Consider the following 21246-nt stretch of genomic DNA (forward strand, 5'->3'; position numbering starts at 1 on the left):
CTAACAGTCAAAAACAGGAATCTGAGGTTATCATGGACACGGTTAGGCCCAAACTGGATCGTTAAAGTAAATAAACAAACAAATAAATAAATAAATAAATAAACATAAAGCATAAATGAAGGCTTCTAGGTTTTATTAAAAATTCATCTGTGAAAAAGAAGCAGTTGTGATGTTTAATGTTAAGGGCCTGTGGCAGATTCCCAGATGCTTGGGGTCACAAAAATGCTGATGACTTTAAAATTAAAAGGGAAAAAAAAAGAAAAGAAAAAAAAAAAAAATATATATATATATATATATATATATATATATATATATATATATATATATTACAAATAATACATTATTGACTTTATTTAGTATAATCTTGTTTATTAATCTCCATAATATTTTGTATCAAATAGTATTTTTAATAGCATTTCTTTGCATGTGTCTAAGACTTTTCTAAATGAAACCGGAAGCTGTATCTCGGACATGGCTGAGTGCATGCACTATTAAACTCTTCATGGATGTGCTTCTCTTCATCATCAAAAGGTAAAGTTTTAGAAACACCTTCATGAAGAGCAAGAGCTTTTTCTACACACCTCCAGCTTTATATGTGTTGATATTCTGGCGATTTATTAGACTTTAAGGTTTAGATAATGGATGAAATGAGTGATGGAGATGTGTGTGTCCAGCGTTTTTACTCTGACAGCGACTCAGTGTGGATGCAGCCTCTCTATGCTCTCTGTGATGACTTTCAGCCTGCAGATAGATGGAGCATCTGTGTGTGATAATGTACCTCTAATACTGTAAAGTAACACGGGAGTGTTTTCTGCCCTAGTGTATAGTTAATTTAGTTCAGCAAAATAAAATCATATCTGTGCAGCATATATTCTGAAAACAGCACGTGAAACAAGGTTGTGAGCTCCTGGCCATCTCTGGGCTGTCCCGATGACCGCGCTGTTCTATAGGACCGCATCTCGGTGACGTCAGCAAAGTGCGGATTTGGAAGAGGACTGCGGTGTTTAGGGCGCATTTGGGACAAGGCCGCTGTATTATTATTATTATTACAGGATAATACTCTTCATTCTCCCACAGCTAGCTCTTGCGCATCCCAGTCTTTCAGTCGGCTCAGCTGTCAAGAGATGTAGCAGCATCCCTCCTCCTGACCCAGGTGGGTTTATGGACCATTTTTGCGGCGTTAAAGCGTGTGGTGCAGGTAGGGTTTTTTCTTGTAACGATTATACATGTGTCGCATAGCATGATGTCTGGATGGAAATGATTAGAAATCATTTTAATTAACGTAAAAAAGCTTGAGAGATAAGTAGTCAGAGTGCCGCAATGCAGGAAAGCACATCCCGGCTGATGCTCAGGGAGGATGGGTTGGGCTGGGTTTGGGCTCTTTACGCCTCTAAACTAATCTAATTCGATCCACTTCTATTGTTGTTCTATAAACTTAATACAGAATATTTTATTGGCTTTCCGATCTAATATCATTATGTGTCTGATGATGCTAGTAAGTTTGTTGTTTAGTTTGACCTCCATATGAATAAAAGCTACTTAATGCACAGAAAGTATTGTAGTGTTGTAGAAATTCTCAAATATCACGATGACAGTCACAAAGCCTGGAATTTATGTTCCAGTGCTCCCTTATTTCAGTCAGCTACTGGTGGAAACAGGAGGAAGGAAAGATCTAGGACCATGGAAAGCCAAAGGTGTCAGAGAAAAGCAACACACAGTTGTGTATAACGTAACAAATATAAACTACTCCTCTTAATGGAAACATATGTTTAGTGTATTAATACAACTCTGAAAATGTGATCATGAATATTATGTAAAAGACCAATCTGGGAGCAGACTTATTTTCTGTTTTGTTTTAAACATTAGCACTCTTAAGTTTGCATCATAAAGCCCACACTTTCACACTGCTGAAGGAGTTCAGAACAATGCTGCATGCTAATGCAGTTATAGCCTATATGGTTTCTTTTAAGGGCACAAATATACTTTGACTTTTGCCACAGGTACATGCACACATTCAGCAGCTATGCAAGCAGAATTGTTCACATAATCACCAACATATCCAGATCAAACTGTTATGTGTAGATTTCATCCATAGCAGTGTTAAACAGATGGACCAGCTCCATTTCTTTTTGTTGTGATTGGCATGCAAAACTCTGACCTAGTGAATTCTGTGCTGATCAGTGCTGTATTAAAGAGAGAATTCAGTAGCATGCCATGAATGGCACATCACTAGCCAGTCCCACTCTTGGCACTTTGGCTAGTTTAGAGCTCAGTGTTGTATGCCAGCTGACAGACGCTGACCAAGGTTTGTATTTAGTTGCTATTCAGTTAGAGTTGAACAAGGAGATAAACTCCCAAGTCATTATGAGCCTGAAAAACACTTTCTGACATTACTGTAGCCAGAGCGTCCACCATCCAGAAACTATTTATGACAAACATTCTGCACATTTAATGCACACATTTATTTATTTCTATAGACATTTCAGACAGCTCTCTCTCTCTCTCTCTCTCTCTCTCTCTCACACACACACACACATCAAAATATATGCACTTTTTAATATATAATATTATATAATCCTGTGGTCATATTGCTTCCGACTTCACCACCACAACCCACTTTTTGCCTTTATGTGAATTATTCAAATTCAAATTATGTGAATAATTTACAGTTTTATGCAACGTTACATTTGATGTTACATTTGAAAGTGCAGATAATTTTTTTGTGCAAAAGTTGGCAGAAGTCATGCAGGTTCAAAATTTTCCACTGCATTTGGAAAAGTATCAGATTTTCTTAATACTGCATATTTTGATCACCTACAAAGTGTACAACCCATTCCAGACACAGCTCATTAAGAATTAGATTAATGTGTTAAAAGAAGTGAAAAGCAAATGGTGACACATGAAAACAAAGGAGAAAAAAAGAGGGAAGTTTGTTTGGAAGTTTTATGGCTTTAAAAAATCCAACGTAAATCAACAGACCATACACTTGCTGGAATATCAGGAACATATGTAATTATGGTCGGATTCAAGACCACCAAACGTCAGTGAAACCGTAAAGCCAAAGTGGCAGACTTCAAGTGAAGAGGCATTTGCATGAGGCAGTGTATATGACAGGAAAAGCAAGTGGTGGAATGAACTTAATGAATGCAATAACAATTCACCTGTGCAAGCACAGTTTATGGAGTATGGTTACATGCAGATTCATTTGATAGACCTATGAATGTGGGCTTCTTAATCAACTATGAACTGTGATTTTGTTTCTTAAATGTAGATATACAATGAAAATCTTTTGTTTGTCTAAGGCAGTGGTGGGCAAACTATGACCCGTGGGCCACATACAGCTCATTAGACTGTTTAATCCAGCCTGTCGAGTATTTACAAAAACGTCCTGAGGACAGCATTATTTTCGATTTTTTCCTCCAATACCCTGCATTCCAGTTGAGTCCACTAGATGGCGCACTACAAACACTCCCGAAATTTGCTAAATCCGAGTCTATCGTCTCTGCACACAGATATTCATTCTTCACATTTGCTATTGCATTGAGCCTTAGTTTAACAACGAGTAGGCCAAAGAAAAGGAAAGTCCACAGTAAGTGGCCGAGTTTTTAATAAGAAGTGGACAGCAAAATATTTTTCTTTACCAAAGTCTGATCAAAGGCTGTATGTCTTATTTGCCAAGAAACAAGACAACACGGGGACTGGACTTGAATGTCAGGGTGTATACTGCCACACATGAATGAGCTGAATATGAAGCAATAAGGTAAAGAGTGATTTGTGCATGAACTGTATACAAATGTGAAAGCCTTTAAAGCCAAATTGACTTTATTTTCAAGACAAATTTCAAACAACTCATTTTGCTTATTTCCCCACACTAGCGATGCTAAAAGAGGCCCCTCAACATGTGAAGAAATACAGCAAATCACTGCATGGAGAATTCTGCCATCAATTCTCTGATTTTGAAAATATCGAGAAGTCGTTTCAGCTTGTGTCATGTCCCTGTCACTAGAAACAGTTCCACAAGAGTTGCAGTGGGAACTGATAGATCTTCAGTGTCTTGAAGCAGAACTCCCTTAAACTGGATGAGTTTTGTGCTTTACTAAATGAAACCAAGTTTCCAAACACTGACCATCATACCCTATTTACAGTATATTCTGTTTTTTTCCCCTTAGTGCAATATTTCTTTAGTGGAGTCTGTTTCAAAATGGATGGATGGCCTAGCATCAGATAAGGCTCATCTGAAAGCTAATCCATATGCAGGAAGAGGTCATGAATGTCAATGTACGATCGGAGTCATGGAGTAGAATTAACAAACCTAACAGTCTGAATGAGTTCAATTGGTTAATTCACAGTCATCAAGAATCCTCTGACAAGCTGAATTAGTCTTTACAAGCCTGAAGCCTAAGGCAAAAGGTTATAATTGAGCCATAATAGCCAATCAAAATGCCAGCGATCTGTGTTGATTTGGATAGAGATGGATAGAATATACAGATGGATACAGTCTCTACATGCAAATGCCCTGGATTTGGATCTGCCAGTGAAGTGGTCAACACCCCTCTGTGATGAGGTTGATTGTGGAATTAGTCTGATTCCGGGTTGATGCTAGCTCTGGTTGACACAGTTGCCAGTGGCATCTATAGGAATTTAACCTACATACCAGAATACCATTCTTAGTCATTCTTTGGGCCTGCAAACACAGAAACCCTAGAGAGGAGTATACAGTTTTCAAGACAAGCAAAAATGAGTAGTATGGAAGCATAGCTCTTTTAATTTGCTGGACCGTAGCCTAAGTTTGAAGGGTAGGAGCTAATTTTCTCTGAAAGCATGTTCTGTGTTTTTACCTAGAAAGAAAAAATCCTATCTGTTTTTGTGACATTCTGAGCCATTGGGTGGGAAGAGGTTCTGTGTTAATAGGAAGTGCCACAAGTGTGCTCACAGAGGCTTAATTGTACAGAAAGTGGCTTGTGAAAGGGGGCAGCAGTTTTACAGTGCAAGACTGGTTTGAAATGTAACCCTCATCGATGCTTCCAATGTACAACACCACTTTATTTTATACTCACAGAGATCACAAATTCCCTCTTTTTAGACTCACCTCTCATCCCCATACCTAATACACACTGAAACAAGTCTCACATCACTACAGTTAACAAAATTTTGGATTTTTTCATGTATTTCATTTGATTATTTTTATTTTAGCTTAACTTATGTTTAAATGTGCCAGTAGGGTTCATGCCATACAAATGGCCATAATTGCACCTAAATTTATACATAGATGTAAACTGCTTTGGGATTTCTTTTATGCATTTTTAGCTCTCTAAAATGCACTGCATGAATGGTTCACATTTACATTTCAGGCAGACGCCCTATCTCATTTTCTACAACTGAGCAGTTGAAGGTTATGGGCTTTGCTCAGGGGCCTAGCACTGGTGGACCTAGGATTTGAACCCACAACTTTCCAATCAATAGGCCAACACCTTAACCACTAAGCAAACCACTTCCCCAAATGGTTAATCGACAGAAACTGTCTGAAGCCCAAACAAAATAAGTGACTTCATGGATAAAGCACTGCTGTTATTGTCTTCAAGGCAGGATATCTATGGCACAATCATATGTGGTGTGAAGGCTATTGAGGCTTTGGCTTTTAAACACCTCTGCCAGGACTTTAGGGCTTTCCATCTGAGTGGTGAGACATGATATAGAGAAACAGGCATTAATGAATGTAAACTCCAGTGGTGAGCTATGGTGAACTGATAGGATTCTGCTATGACTTTGTAATCATGCCTTAAATATTTTCTGAGTGAGGGATTTTGGTAGACATCTGTGTAGCTCTGATCCAGCTGAATAAGCTGAATGTGTTAGAGCAGCTCACAGCAGCACACAAAATTGGTGTGAAGTTTTTTGCATACCATGAAGCTTATGAAAATCTTTGATTTTTAAGGGTCTCAAAGGCAAGTGCTTATGTTTGAAAATGGTCATTTACATGTTATTGATAAACACCTCCCTGCTACTTCTTTGGGAAAAATATTACAAGTATAAAGTTAGACTTAGAGAGACACAGTTAACTCTAGAGTGGTGCAGGACATAGAGGAAGGAAGTAAAATTAACATGACATTTTCCTAAATGATGATATAATTAGCATTAAAGGAAGTACAATACAGTAAAAATCTAACAGAACATCAGGAACATGAAAATGGCTTTAGTTTTAGTTTCCAGGCCTTTCCCATCCCTCAGGAGCAGGTGCCTTAACTCTACTCCTTAAATCAGGCCTTTGGTGATATCTTCCTACATCCTCAAACTCACACAAGCCTAATAAGAAGTAGTAGATGTGGAAGACTTTTGACTGCCGAGAAAAATGTGTGACTTTAGATTATAATGAAGGATTGATTTATGTTGAAGAATTAGCTAATAGATAATTGATTAACAAATTAAGGAAAGTAAAAAATTAAATCATCCACATTACTTAAAAAGAATCTTGTGCTTAACCTGATTTCTCCACATAATAAATTGATGTAACTTTTGGACTTGCCAGCTCTCAATACAGCCCTGTTTTTGTTTTTGCAGTTATTTATGCTGCATTCTGAATAAATACAGCACGTAAGTAAACCAATATTTATAAATTCAAATCATGTAGCCATAGAGTCTTGCACAAATGCTTAGTACACTATATGGCTAAAAAAGTATGTGGACACCTGACCATCACACCTGTATCTGCTTTTTGAATATCTTATTCCAGATTTATTCCCAGATTTACTCCCCATGTGTTTGCTGTTATAATGAGCTCCAGTATTCTGAGAAGTCCACTAGATGTTGGAGTGTGTCTGTGGGGATTAGTGATCATTCAGCTACAAGAGCATTAGTGAGATCAGACACTGATGCTGTAAGAGTGAGGAGGTCTGGGGTTCAGTCGGTGTTCCAGTTCATCCCAAAGGTGTTCAGTGGGGTTGAGTCAGAGTCAGGGCTCTGTGCAGTTTTTCCACTCCAACCTTAACACACCATGTCTTCATGGGGCTCAGGGGCTTTGAGTCTCTTAAGTTCCAGTGAAGGGAAAATGTAATGTTACAGTATACAGAGACATTCTGTACAATTGTGTGCTTCAACCTTTGAGGCATCAGTTAGGGGAAGAACCACATATGGGTATGATGGCCAAGGGTGCACAAAACCATATAGCGTACATGGACTGGTTGTGGTCTATTTATTTATTTATTTATTTATTTATTTATTTATTTATTTATTTAATTGTCCAACTTGTTTTTCTCTGTTTAAGTGCATAATTAAAATCACTGTATGTATTGTATTATTATAAATAATATTTTTGCTTGTTTTTGTTATTGGCTATGTAACAATAGAGAAAGAAAATGACACTTTAATTCATGGATGCCTGATTAGATGTATCCTTGTGTATGCACAGATTTTAGCTACCTGCCAATATTGTGCACTGAAAAATGAATGAATCACCATGAACTCACTTTCTTGCTAGTGTGTTAATAATCCCAGTGTGTTAACAGTCTAGTCAAAATGTGCAAGCGAAAAATACAGCAGTGGAAGTTAATGACACTCACTCTTACAGACTCCACCCACCCAATATAGTAAACTCCACTGATTCATTTCACTTCATTTCTAAACAAACACATTGTATTTAAGAAATCTTATAATCAGTATGTTGCAGAGAAGACTGAAAACTATTGTCTTGGTTACTGTAATATCCTTTAGACTGTAGATTAAGATCATAGTGAAATATTATATCTCATGGTAATTCAGGCACCTTTATATATTATAACGAATGCAAACATGAATGACATTTTAATTATGGGATTTTTTGTCCAGCTCATATTAATAGGATGCATTCTCCTTTTTAACATCCTCAGGACCGTCAGTTGAGGCATCACGATGGTGACCTCACTTGTGTTGCTGAGTTGTTTCTCTTTGCTCTTTTCAGCAGGTGTGTATAATCCACTATGTGTGTATGTGCACTGTATTAATAATAAATAAATAAATCAATAAATCTATATAATAAATCCACTATGTGTGTATGTGCACTGTATTAATAATAAATAAATAAATCAATAAATCTATATAATAAATCCACTATGTGTGTATGTGCACTGTATTAATAATAAATCAATGAATCAATAAATCTATATAATAAATCCACTATGTGTGTATGTGCACTGTATTAATAATAAAATCTTCACTTTTTAAGTAGATGCCATCAAGCCTAGGTTGTTTGAGCCCAGAATCTTTGACAGTAAGTCACATCTGTTTTTCTTTAAAAAAAATAATGTTAGACAAATATATTCATAGAATCTGCCTTTGTTACAGAGGGCAACATAAGTGTATATAAGTGCAACTCATTTCTACTGATTGGATAATTTTATTGTAAACATGTGTATTTGTGTTTCAGAGGAGGCCACAGGTTTTGGACCCATATTTGAGGAGGAACCTTTAGACACAGTATATGCTGAGGATTCTCCTGAGCCCAAAATCTCCATGAACTGCAGAGTGCGAGCCAATCCACCAGCCACTGTCAAGTAATGCCTGCTTTCTACTGAGCTGTTTAACTCGTAACTCTTTGTGTCTATAGTCTTATTAATGAAAATGACTGTTTTCACTTATTTCATGGTTTTGACTACAAGAATGTCACTAAATCAAGCTTGTTCCTGAATCTAATGAATATTTTAAATAAATATCTGAATATATTATACAGACAATGTATAGGCAAGTATTGAGAAAAACTATGTCAGATATTACAGAATATGAAAATTATAGGTCTTCTATTACCATATATAGGATTAAGTTTACTATTTTACTATTTACTATTACTATTTCCTTGCAGATGGTGGCATAATAACTGGGAGATTAAGCTGCTGGAGCAGCCGGATGAACACTACAGTTTAGTGGGTGGAAACCTGGTAATCACACATCCAGACAAGAACAAGCATGCTGGAAAATACGTATGTGCGGCCAAGAATGTTTACGGCACAGTCGTCAGTAAGGAGGCCATTGTGAGGTTTGGTTGTAAGTGATGGCTTTTATCAAATTTTTACATGTTAATTTATGTCAAAAATCTATTTAAAAACAAAAAATGGACCATCCCCCTACCTCCCTAAAGCACTGCTTAATTTAACCCATCTACCTCTAGGGGTAATGAAGTCCACCTGGCTCTCTGAACAGCTCAGAGTCACTGGAACATGCAAACAAATGTATGTTTTTTGATGCCATTAAAGTGTTAGATGAAATGAAATCCACAGGTATTTCAGCATGGTCTTTATTTGCAAAGACAATATGAAAGACCTCATCATACTGTATATGCAAAGATTCATCCAATATATTTAAGAGACAAGAAATACACAATTAATGAGATATAAACCACATATTACAGAATAAATATTAACACTGTTGGTGTACTGTGTACTATTCAGTCTGGTAGTGTATGGTTTGAGATGCACCCTAATTATCAGAGACTCAGATGTTTCCTGCTGTTATTGTCTTCTCTGTGTTACAAAAGTGTTACAAGAATAAAACATTTGTGGTGTGCATTAATATTACACTCACACTTATTTGTTGAATGAACGACTTCTCAATACTTTTACAAGAGCTTGTATATTGACTGGCATACACAGGTTATCCATTCGGGTTGCTATCTCTGGTTGTGTTTTACTGAGGTGGTCCAGACCGTTTCCTGCCTGGGAGTTTTCCATGAACTGAGTTAACTCAATAAGCCAGGTGTATTTTAACAATCCCAGCTTTTTCACTTCTGTAATGGAACTGAATCCTAAGACCTGCCAAGTTACTACGGAAAAATGACAAATCAGGTTTGTTTTGAATTGTAGTTGATGAATTCTAATAGACAAGCCTGCAGGTACATGCGGAACAAATACAGAAACAATATTCAGGAATTTTTTTTCCTCACAGTGCAGTCAAAGTATAATCTGACTATATGATCTTATATATTGCATTTAATGACTAATATGTTCTTTGATAGTGCTGTGATAGTGTATCAGGCTGTGGCACAGCAGTGGCACATTTCTCTACAGGATTTAGATTTGCAGAAGATCTTAGTTAATGGTATGCTGTGAAATGAGGAATGTGCACTTCCATTTTGTATTCGTTACTTTTTTGGTCACTGTTCTTGCCATCATGGAGTCATTTTTTGGATTTGCCTTATCATTTAGCATGCACAATAAGTTTTAGACAGATAAAGCACACATTTATGAGTCTTTCCACAAAAGGCATTTATGTTGATGTAGTGAAATATGTGTAGCACTTAATGCAGTAAATTAAGTTTTCAATTCTAAAATTTGAGTCAGATTTGACATTGAATTTGACATCATTAAGATTAATAATGATGAATGTCTGTGTGATTTAGACAAAGAGGTTTAAAGAGTCAGTGAGAAAGATACGTTTAAATCCACAAAGTTTAAGTTTTGTGGATTATTTAAAATAAATTCCTGATCAGATTTCTTATTAAAAATCAGGTGTTATTTAGACCAGGTGTTGAAATAAATGTTAGAGATAGGGGAGAGGAGAAATTCAGGAAAGTAACAAGATGTTCAATGTTAAGTTGTTTCTCCCACTATATTGCTGAACTTTTTTTGGAATAATTATATTAATTAAAACAATTAACAATGATGTTTATGATTTGTTACTGCTTTGAAAAACTGCTTTCATTTACAAGTCACATTTAAGGAAATTAAGTGATTATTTGTCATTAAATTCACACAAATAATCAAGTATTTAAACCTTTTTTGCAGCACTAGTTTATTGTATGGTTAAATAAAGAGGTGGCTTTTCTGTAGTCATCATGTGTAAAATCTCAATTCAATTACTTTGGAACAAATATTGTGTATTAATGCGATGAAATGATCAGAATGACCTGCTTTCCACTAACAGTAAAGGAGTTAAGAACAGGGCATGCTACATTGTGATTAAATACATAAATACCACTCACTTGTTCCCTTGCTATTGTATTGTATAGAGCAAGATTTGGAGTGTTATGCATCTTGTAACTCTTATTTATCCTGGACACAGGATATATTCCATTGGTTCATAAAGTATTTAAACACTTAAGATGATTGTTACCTTCAGCTGGCCTTTTAGAGCAAACAAATGACCTCATCCCCTTGATGCAGCCTGGTTCATCCAGCCTTAATCTGCAAACAGATCTGATGTAAGATCTGATATCTGATGTGTCAGGTCCCACGTGCATACCTTAATCCAGACTTGTATTCATTTCTTCATTTCTCTATGCCCTTATTAGTGGAGGTTGTAAACCCTCTTTTACTTTTTGTAAACCCCAGGGTTACCAAAAGTATTGATACTGTTGCACCACAAAAAGCCAAGGTCCTTTCAGGCAAAAATAAAAGCCTGTTCCTCCATCTTAAGGCTGAATCCAAACTGCAGAAGAGCAGAGACTTGAGAAAGAAAGCTGGCAGTTAATAAAACATAACTGAAAAAAATGAAGTGAAAAACTTGAATAATACTCGTTAAAAATACAAAGTCTCTCTGTGCGACTGTAAACCAGCTAGGTAAATTTTATCTGAATTTCTCTCAGCTACCACATGTAAAGTTTTTAGTAACACAATTGTTGAAATAAGGAAGAACATAGCTAGCACTCACACCACTGGACTGACTGTGCTGCCACTATTCAGCTATATTAATATCTCCTGTTTGGAAGTGATTGGCTTGGAACATTAAACATTCACAGTTAATACTAGAACAGGGAATTTCTCAGCTCTTGTCAGACTGTTGTTGAAATTACAGACCCACTATCTCTACCTCTCCATTTCTTGGCAAAGTTATTGAAAAATAGTGTCCAGTCTAAAGAAATTCTGCATGATGAACTGTTAAACTGGGTATCCCTCACTGGCTGAGACTTCAACTAATTTAGATCATATCTTTGTGCCCATGTTGCTATGTTGCTTCTACATGCTTCCACTTCCTGGCATAATGCACAAGCCTAACATTTGCTATCACCAGTACATAGATGATAACCAACTTTATATATCTATCAATACCTTGGAGGTAACAGATTGAGGCTAAAATTTCCAGTGCAGTGAATTATTGACATGTGGTAGTCTGTTTATAAATCTCAGCATGTCTTTTGAGTTTCAGACTTTGCTGAGTAATGTGACTTCAAAACTATGAAGACAACAATTCTATAACAAGTTGGAAAAATAGGTTTTCCATATTATACAAATGATCTTTGGTTGGGGACAAATGGTCCAAATGGCTAAGTTTATGGTTTAGAAAAGAATAAAGAGAAAATTTTCACTGTCAACTTTATTGTACCAGAGAAATGCTTTTTTCTGTGTGCAAAAACATACAGTGGCCTCACAATGGACAATCTGGGTAATTTTATTCTTTTCTTTTAAGATCTGAACCAATTTCCTACTGATGAGAGAGAGACTGTGTCAGTTAAAGAAGGACAGGGGGTTGTTCTCCTGTGTGATCCACCCTCTCGCTACCCAAGTAAGAGGTTTTCTTTACTACCCAGTGTTTATTATAACTGCTTTACCACAAACAATACATATTCAGCACGTTTAATCTTGTACCATTATCCTGATACAAAAAAGACATACGAGCAGTGATTTACTTGTATATATATATATATATACACTACTCACAAATAGTTAAGGATATTTGGCTTTTGGGTGAAATTTATGGAAAATGTAAAAAGTTCACACTACAGTGATATTATATCATGAAAGTAGGGCATTTAAGTAGAAGCATGCAATGGTGATTTCTTCATCTCAAACAATTTATTGAAACAAAAGCCAACAGTGGTGGGTATACCACAACAAAAAATCTCAATGTCTCAATAAATTGTCATGTGTCCTTGACCATCAATCATGTGCCCTTGACATCGTTGGTGGCTGTCATTTTTGCTCAGTGTGAATCGACTTTCATCAGAGAACAGCACTGAGGTCCACTGGTCCCTCGTCCAGCGTAAATGCTCCCTGGCCCGACGCCTGTGCCTGGTGGTGTGGTCAGGTACCCTTGCAGGTCATCTAGCACGCAGACCACGCTGATGTAAACGGATTCGAATGGTCTGACGTGACACTTGGGTTCCTCTCACCTCCCTTAAATGTGCCTGGAGTTGAGTGGCATTCATCATCCGGTTCCACAGGGCACTGTTCACAATGAAGCGGTCATCAACGTGAGATGTGGCCAAAGGACGTCCACTTCTATGCCTTTCTGTGACTCTTCCAGTCTCTCTGTATCTCTGTCGCAACCTGCTGATGGCACTCTGTGACACTCTAAGCTCAGTGGCCACTTCCCTCTGAGAACATCCTGTTTGAAGCCTCGCAATGGTGAGGTACTGTTGATCAATTGTTAGGTGTGGTCTTGGTCTCATGATGTCAAAATGTGAACAGCATGATGAAGAGGACTGTTTAAATACCAATTCTAATGGAACCAGAAAATGTATTGGTCGATTCATGGATCAAACACCAGTTGTGAATTTTGCCGTTAAGCACCTTGTTAGAGAACAGCAAGTTATACAAAAAGTACTGAAACACTGAACAGTTGGACATGTGCATTCAAAAGTGTAGAGAAGGTCAAATTAAGTTCACCTGTAAATGTTATAGTGCATTTTAGGTGCATCCTGAAATTTCACCTGAAAGCCCAATATCCTTAATTTTTGTGAGTAATATATATATATTTTAATTATTATTATATTATTATGGACTTTTAATGTATTTTAATTGGTTACAATATATATATATATATATATATATATATATATATATATATATATATATATATATATATATATATATATATATATATATTGTAACCAATTAAAATACATTAAAAGTCCATAATAATTAATGTAATGTGTTCTTAATGGTTTCTTGTATTTTACTTCTTGTATTTTCTTAGATGAGGTGATGTACCGATGGATCTACAATGATTTTCCCAACTTTATTATCCCTGATCAGAGGCGCTTTGTGTCTCAGACCACAGGAAACCTCTACATTGCTAAAGTAGAGGCCTCTGACATTGGCAACTACTCATGTTTTGTGTCCAGCCCTACCATTGGCAAAAGTGTCTTCAGTACACCATTTGCTCTGGTGCCAGAGATACAGAGTGAGTCTGTGTATTCAAATAAAGCCAACAATAGTATTAGCTCTGATAAATAATTTCCCTCATTTAAATAGAATAGTAAAAGCACCTGTGATATGCATGCAGGGCATTTCCATTGTAAGTGGAACAAATCATTTATGATTTTCTGATAAGTTTCTGATAATCCATTGTTAATATCTTCCCTATATCTTTTCAGAGGAAGTTAGTCGATATCCTGCAGACATTCGAGTCAGATTTCCGAAGACATATGCCCTGGTCGGGCAAAACGTCACACTGGAGTGTTTTGCTTTGGGAAAGTAAGCCAACAAATCACATGTAGTGTAACTTTATAAATTCATTTTTTAAACATTATTTTCTAGCTATTAAAAGCTATTAGTAGTTATTTTCTAAGTGGGGTGGGACTCTATCAGGGAGTAGGTGACATCAGGTTTTAGCTGAATTAGCAGACTGAGTACAGCATGACAATAATGCAGTCTACACTTTATCAACCAAACCATAAGCCATAAAGTTTTTCACAAGTGCCATGTCAATATATCTACTAAATACACCCTGTCATGCTTTTACTCAAATCAGCATAGTGAAGATATTGCACATCATCCATATATTTACTTGCAGTTAAATCTTTCTACTAGTCTGAAGGTCCAATAAAAACAGGCAGGTCAGTGTGTTCAGGGTGGGTTGTTCGTGTGCTTCTCAGCCCTCTACCACACATCCGCTGGAGGAAACTGGATGCAGATCTGCCGCCCAACTATGAGGTAAGCATGAATGGTGCTCTGCTACACCTCATCAACGTGCAGTACGAGGACGAGGGTAGCTATGAATGTGAGGCCCTCAACGTCAAGGGCATGGACTGGTACCGCCAGTGGCTTTATGTGGAGGGTAAGGACTACTCTTTATTTTACTTGTTCAGGCCTTGTTATCTATGTGAACTGTATTTATTAAAGCTTTAATGTGCATTAGTGAGAGGCAGTATGATCATTTATGGACTTATTTATGTTTTTTGGGCAATTGCAATTTAAAAACAAAAATTAAAGTGTTTTATGAGCGACTGTGCAGCATAATGCAGAGTACATAAAAATACCATTTAAACATGAATTATATGGATATTTAATGAATATTTTTATTCTTGCTTACTATGATTTCCTGACCAGGAGCTCCGGAGTGGGCAGAGCATATCAATGACACTGAGAAAGATATCGGCAGTGAGCTAACTCTTTCCTGCACGGCTGTTGGGAAGCCATTACCTTGGATTCGCTGGTTAAAGGATGGCTTTTCAGTCAGTTCTTTTTCTGTAGTGAAATTTTGGATAACACTTTATTTGGAGAGCATATGTTACACATTCAAATGAGATGCATAAATCTTTCGATAAAGCATTTATATAATGCATACATAGTGTGACATAACAGTTTTTCCCGGTACATGTTTAATGCTAATTTATAGTTTGAGGCCATTGCAGTAATTTATATGCTGACAGAGTGGATTAAGAAAGTATTCAGACCCCTTAACCTGTTTCAGATTTTATTGTGGATTTGATTTAGTTTAAATAATTGCCATTTTTATCTATCTCTCTACACTTAAGATAAAGATAATCAAATTGAATCGAAAAATAATTAAATATCAAAAACTGAAATTTCTTATTCACAAAAATTTTAGACCTTTTATTCAATACTTTGAAGCCTGTGTCTGAACTTCCATCTTTAGGTTTTTTCACAGATGATTGATGGGGTTTAAGTCTGTGCTTTGGTTGAGACACTCAAGGACATTCTGAGACTTTACTCCACCCCAGTGCTGTTTTGGCTGTATGCCTAAGATCATTGTCATGTTGAAAGGTGACTTGTCTCCCTAGTCTGAGTTTGCTTGTGCTGTGTATGAAGTTTCCTTGAAGGATTATCATATATTTGGCTACACTGGTCCAATTGTTACCAGTTTCCCTGTCCCTGCTGCACCCCATAGCATTATGCTGCTAACACCAGGTGATGTGCAGTGCCTGTGTTCATCAGACATAGTGATTGCTGTTTCGCCCAAGAGTTCCATTTCAATCATACCAGAGAATACTTTTCCATGTGTACAATAGCGATGTTAGTCTTGCCACTGTCATGAAGCCCTGATTTATGGATGGCTGCACAGGTGGTTGTTTATTCACCTGGTTCAACCATCGCTGCATAGTACTCATTAAGAGTGACTATTGGGTTCTTTCTTACCTTCTTGACCAAGGCCCTTTTTCCAGATGCCCAGTTTGGACAGCCATCTAGCGCTAGGAAGGTTCAGAGTTGCGCCAAATGTCTTCCATTACTGTGGTCACTCTGGTCCTGGGAACACTCAAATCTTTAGTAATTGTTTTATATCCTTGTCCAGGTCTGTGAATTGCCAGAGATCCACAGACAGTTCCTTGGACTTCTTCTTGTTCTGAGTGCAGTGTAAATTGTGGATGCTTTTAGACCTTGGCTGGGTTCCTCTACAAAGTAGGTCCAATCAATTCAAATTGTAACAGGTGGACACCATTTGAGTGCTATAAACATCTCAAGGATTAAAGCCAAGAAGATACACCTGACCACGATATCGTGTGCCACAGCAAAGGGTCTGATTTCACTTCATGGTTATGTTAAGTAAAACTGGCAAAAGCAAAGCCACAAAACAACAGAATGTTCAACAGGTAAAGGGGTCTAAACACTTCCTGATTCCACTGTATATACGTTCAAAATATATTAAGTTGTATCGGAATGATTTACAGTTTTCAGTCCAAATAGACCACCAAGATGAAAGGTGGACAAAGATATATACTTTATAAAAGTTTATCATAAGTCTTACAGAAATCTTTCAGTATTGTTTTATTAAAAGATTTATGCAGTACTTATGAATTTGTTATGAAGGTCAAAAGTTAGTATTCTTCGAATAGTTATTGTTATATTGCTTCTCCTTCAGTATGGTAAAGGGGAGCTGAAGTTCTCCAGTCTCACTTTTGATGACTCAGGCATGTATCAGTGCATTGCTGAGAACAACTGGGGAACCATCTATGCTAATGCAGAGCTGCGTGTGGTCTGTGAGTTGTACTGCACACATCCACTCACATTTGTAATAGAGACAGCAAGTGTTTTCTTTTTAAACATTTTAAAGAATTAGCCATTTAATTATGTTTCATTAATTCCACCCTCTTCCTAGCTTGTGCTCCTACTTTCATTTACAACCCAGTAAAAAAGATTTTATTGGGGGCTGAAAATGGCCGTGTGGTGATTGAGTGTAAACCCCGAGCTGCTCCAAAGCCAAAGTTTATTTGGAAACGTGGCTTAGAAACAATCTCCAACTCATCTCGGTAAGTTTACTTTCAGATTTCTCTATATACCTAAGCAAAATCATAAACTTTGCTGCAGTGTTCCTATTCAACATGCCTATTTAATCTGCAGACCACTGCAGATATTATTTTAAGTGTATTGAGTGCTGTACAGTATATCATATTATATTGGTTTCGTTTTGTTACTTATGTTAGTTAAACTTTATGTTTACATACAATGTCTTTTCACTTCACTTCGTACTTGTAAAAATGTACATAACATTAAACCACCATGAGCTCTACTGGAGCTGTAAGCAAATGAGTTAACATAATATAAGGGATTAATTTTTTTGTTAAAAGCACTATGCAATTAAAATTGAATAAAGTTAAATTGAATATGAAATATCTAGATATCTCTTCTTTGCCAATTGTACTGGGGAAATACACCTCAATGAGGGAAACATTAATGGAGCAAGTTACCAGGGCAAGTTAGCAGAGAATTTAATCTAAGTATCCAAGAAACTGAATTAGGGAGAAGGCTCTTCAGCAGAATTACCCAAATGTACAGCCAAAATAACTCAAGAAGGTGCTGCATGGCCTTGTAAACCTCCTGACCTGAATCCTGAAGATTTTGAAATTGCAGGTGCATCAGGGGAAACCTCATAACCTTGGGAAATTAAGGTGATTGTCCAAGAATAATGGACTAAATTTTAGCCACAAATAAAAATGCTAACAATTTCTTACTGTAGAAGACTCAAAGCTGCGAGGTCAAAGTACTAATATTAGTAACTGTTGGAGTCCTTTTTCCTTATTAATTTCATTTTGTTTGTTCATGCTTATGAAAACACACAAGTTGTAATGCAACACTGTCAGTAATTTTTTTGACAGAACTGAGCTTCTATCAGAAGGCTTAAAGTGATTTAATACTGAACTCCTAATTGTATAATAGAATCTGATGTCCATAATCTGTGTCCAATTTACTGATCTTTCTGATAAAATATTTTGTATGGATTTTATTTGCATAGAGACCATGTCCTCTTACAGATAATTCTATTCTATTCTATTCTATTCTATTCTATTCTATTCTATTCTATTCTATTCTATTCTAACACATTATATTATATTACATGATGAATAACTGTCTCCTCTGATTTATCTGACAGAATGTTTATTTGGAGTGATGGGAGTCTGGAGATTGTGAATGTGACTAAGGCTGATGAAGGTTTATACACATGTTTTGCTGAGAATGACCATGGAAAGGCCAACAGTTCAGGAACCCTTATTATTAAAGGTCAGTGATTGTGTTCCTATAGTTGCATCTTTTATGTCTTCAGATTACATGAAATTACAAGAAATTTAAGGTACCTTGAAACGTAATAAGCTTTCTAAATGACATGTCTGTTTAATATACATTTCTGTACATAATGTTTTATGAGACACTGGCAATTTTGAGGTATTAATTAAAAAATCAGATATGTTGAGGTAAAAAATTTTTTTCCAGTACTATAAGTCAGTTGGGCTTAGAAGTGGTGCAACTGAAAAGAGTTTGCTCAAAAGGAAAGCAATGGGAAAAGCAAAAACTAATTTTTACTAACTGAATTCAAATCCACTCTTATCAGTCATGGTCCTCTGTGAGCTCATTTACATGAAAAGGGACATTTATCACTCTCCATCAAGCAGGTTCAAAAATAAATAAATAAATAAGATAATATACACCTATTTCTATATAAGAAATTAATTTATTATTTTTTTAATGTAACCCATGTTTTACCTCTGCATTATTTAATTCTTAATTCTGTTTAGAGTAGTTGATAGTAGTGCCTGTAGGCAAGGTGAATCATATAACTTTGCACATCCCGAGTTCTTCACAGATTTTGGCGATTTTATTCCACCCTTCCTTGCAAAAATACTCCAGATGTGTTAAATTGCAATGGCACCTTCTGTCCCCTTTTAGAATCATTCCATGGGTTTTGATGGGATTTAGCTCTGGGCTCTGACTGGGCCACTGCAGAAGCATCTTTGTTGACCTGGATTGGTGCTTCATCATGTTACTATGTGAAAGATTTCCATCTTCGGCTGCCTGAAAGAGTCCTGCAGGTTTTGTGCCAGAATAGATTGTGATGTGGAGCTATCCAAAAGTCCCTCTATCTTGACTAGAGCCACAGTTTTAGCTGAGGAGAAACAGCCCCATAGCATGATGCTGTCACCACATTCTTCACCTTGGGTAGGCTGAATACAAATATATTTCTTAGAATTAGATGAAGTGTTCTGTCTTGATCCTATTAGTCTATAATGTGGTTTGACACAGTTAGGTATACTTTAGATGTTATTTTTATGAGAAAGGCTTTCCATATAGTCTCCCTGCCTCATAGTCTGGCCATGTAAATAATATGACAGTTTTTTTTTCACATGCTGGGAGTGCTTAGTACTTGCAGGCATTCCTGCAGTTCCCTTAATGTTGCTGTAGGTCTCTTGGTAGTCTGCCTGATTTCTTCTTGTTCTTGTCAATATTTGAGGGACATCCTGTTCTTTTTAATGCTACTGCGGTGCCACATTTTCTCAACCTGTTGATGATGATCTTCATGGTGTTTAATGTCATCTAATGTTTTGGAAATTCTTTTGTTCCTCTCCTCCTGACTGATACCTTTTGACAGTGAGGTCCTGTACAATGAGCATTTTGTGTACCATTCTACAGACAGACCTTTATTTGGAGTTAATGAGAATTGTTTTATTATGACAGGTGTATGATAAATGCATGTGTTGCAAACAGCAGTTTTTCTTCTGACAGTCAAGATACCAGTAATCAAGGGTGGATCCACTTATTTGCATGAACATATTCATAAATTTCATAAGTGTGAATGGAAACGGTCATCAAGGTTAATCTTAAGGCCTGTTCAGGTGCCTTGATTATAACTTTTAAGTAAGCTTCAAAGATCCACTGGATTTGGGTCTGGGCCTACTGGTTAGGGAGGCTTTGATATCATAAAAGTTTGGACAGGGAAGCATTTCTGGGAACCTGTTGGGTAAAATGTTAGGGAAAAGCTTTATATTTAGAGCATTGTGGTTTAGTGGTTAGCCTGGTTGCCTCACACCTTGTGGGATAGGGGATAAAGTGAATGTTCTCCACATGCTTCAGTGGTTTCTTCTGGATACTCCAATCCACAGTCATGCATTGTAGGCTGAATGGCATTTGTGTGTGTGTGTGGATGTGTGTGTGTGTGTGGATGTGTGTGTGTGTGTGTGTGTGTGTGAACACAGGACTTTGCCTTGTGATGGGTTAGCACCCCATCCAGGGTGTCCCCCACCTAGTGCACTGAGTCCCCTGGGATAAGGATGCTCCTGAAACCCTGTGTAGTATAAAGTTTCAGAAAATGAATATAATTAATTTTTAACACATGTTTAATTGTCTGGGTTTACAAAGGGATCAGTAAACAATGATCAGTTTTGAAGAGGAATTCAGTGAAAATATGAAGTGTAACTCAGACTGTTGGATTGAATGACAAGATTCTAATCACTCTATTGGTGAGTTTACATTGTACTCGATAAAGAGAGCTGTCAAATTGTCTAAGATAATACTCTCAAAAGAAATAAACCCTCAAAGTCATTGGTATTACATACTGTTAATATGTTCACTGTGGAGGTGATCTTGTTCCTAATTAACTCTGATACTATATTTAGAATCCTGGTGGAAGTCTAGGATTATTTTAATATTGTATTTTAGCAGCAATAAGTGAAGAAAACTTTTCTTACATGCAATTCAGAAAACTTCCAGTTTAGTTTGATGCCATTTTTCTCTCTGACGTTTAAGTAGTCAAATTTAAAATGGGATTGTCTTCATAATACCAGCTCAAATGTTTTCCTCAAAATGCGTATATTATTACTAAAGTTTTTTTTTC

At 36.6% G+C, this 21246-nt stretch overlaps 1 protein-coding gene across 5 annotated transcripts in view; it reads left to right on the plus strand.

Annotated features, from left to right (window-relative positions):
- Positions 1-755: 755 nt before the first annotated feature.
- Positions 756-21246, plus strand: part of cntn1b (contactin 1b) — a 28361-nt gene continuing 7870 nt past the window's right edge. The window contains exons 1-14 of one of the 5 annotated variants that reach the window (XM_058416553.1): positions 756-1198; positions 6559-6591; positions 7863-7936; positions 8198-8242; positions 8399-8525; positions 8831-9012; positions 12370-12465; positions 13879-14085; positions 14279-14378; positions 14780-14961; positions 15234-15358; positions 17005-17122; positions 17242-17392; positions 18514-18641. In XM_058416553.1, the coding sequence (XP_058272536.1) occupies positions 7885-7936; positions 8198-8242; positions 8399-8525; positions 8831-9012; positions 12370-12465; positions 13879-14085; positions 14279-14378; positions 14780-14961; positions 15234-15358; positions 17005-17122; positions 17242-17392; positions 18514-18641 (1513 nt within the window). In that variant the 5' untranslated portion in view covers positions 756-1198; positions 6559-6591; positions 7863-7884. The remainder of the gene's footprint in view (positions 1199-6558; positions 6592-7862; positions 7937-8197; positions 8243-8398; positions 8526-8830; positions 9013-12369; positions 12466-13878; positions 14086-14278; positions 14379-14779; positions 14962-15233; positions 15359-17004; positions 17123-17241; positions 17393-18513; positions 18642-21246) is intronic. The other 4 variants (XM_058416549.1, XM_058416550.1, XM_058416551.1 and 1 more) reach the window with 4 other exon arrangements.

Source organism: Hemibagrus wyckioides, linkage group LG19, assembly GCF_019097595.1.
Source record: "Hemibagrus wyckioides isolate EC202008001 linkage group LG19, SWU_Hwy_1.0, whole genome shotgun sequence".
NCBI classification, from domain to species: Eukaryota; Metazoa; Chordata; class Actinopteri; order Siluriformes; family Bagridae; genus Hemibagrus; species Hemibagrus wyckioides.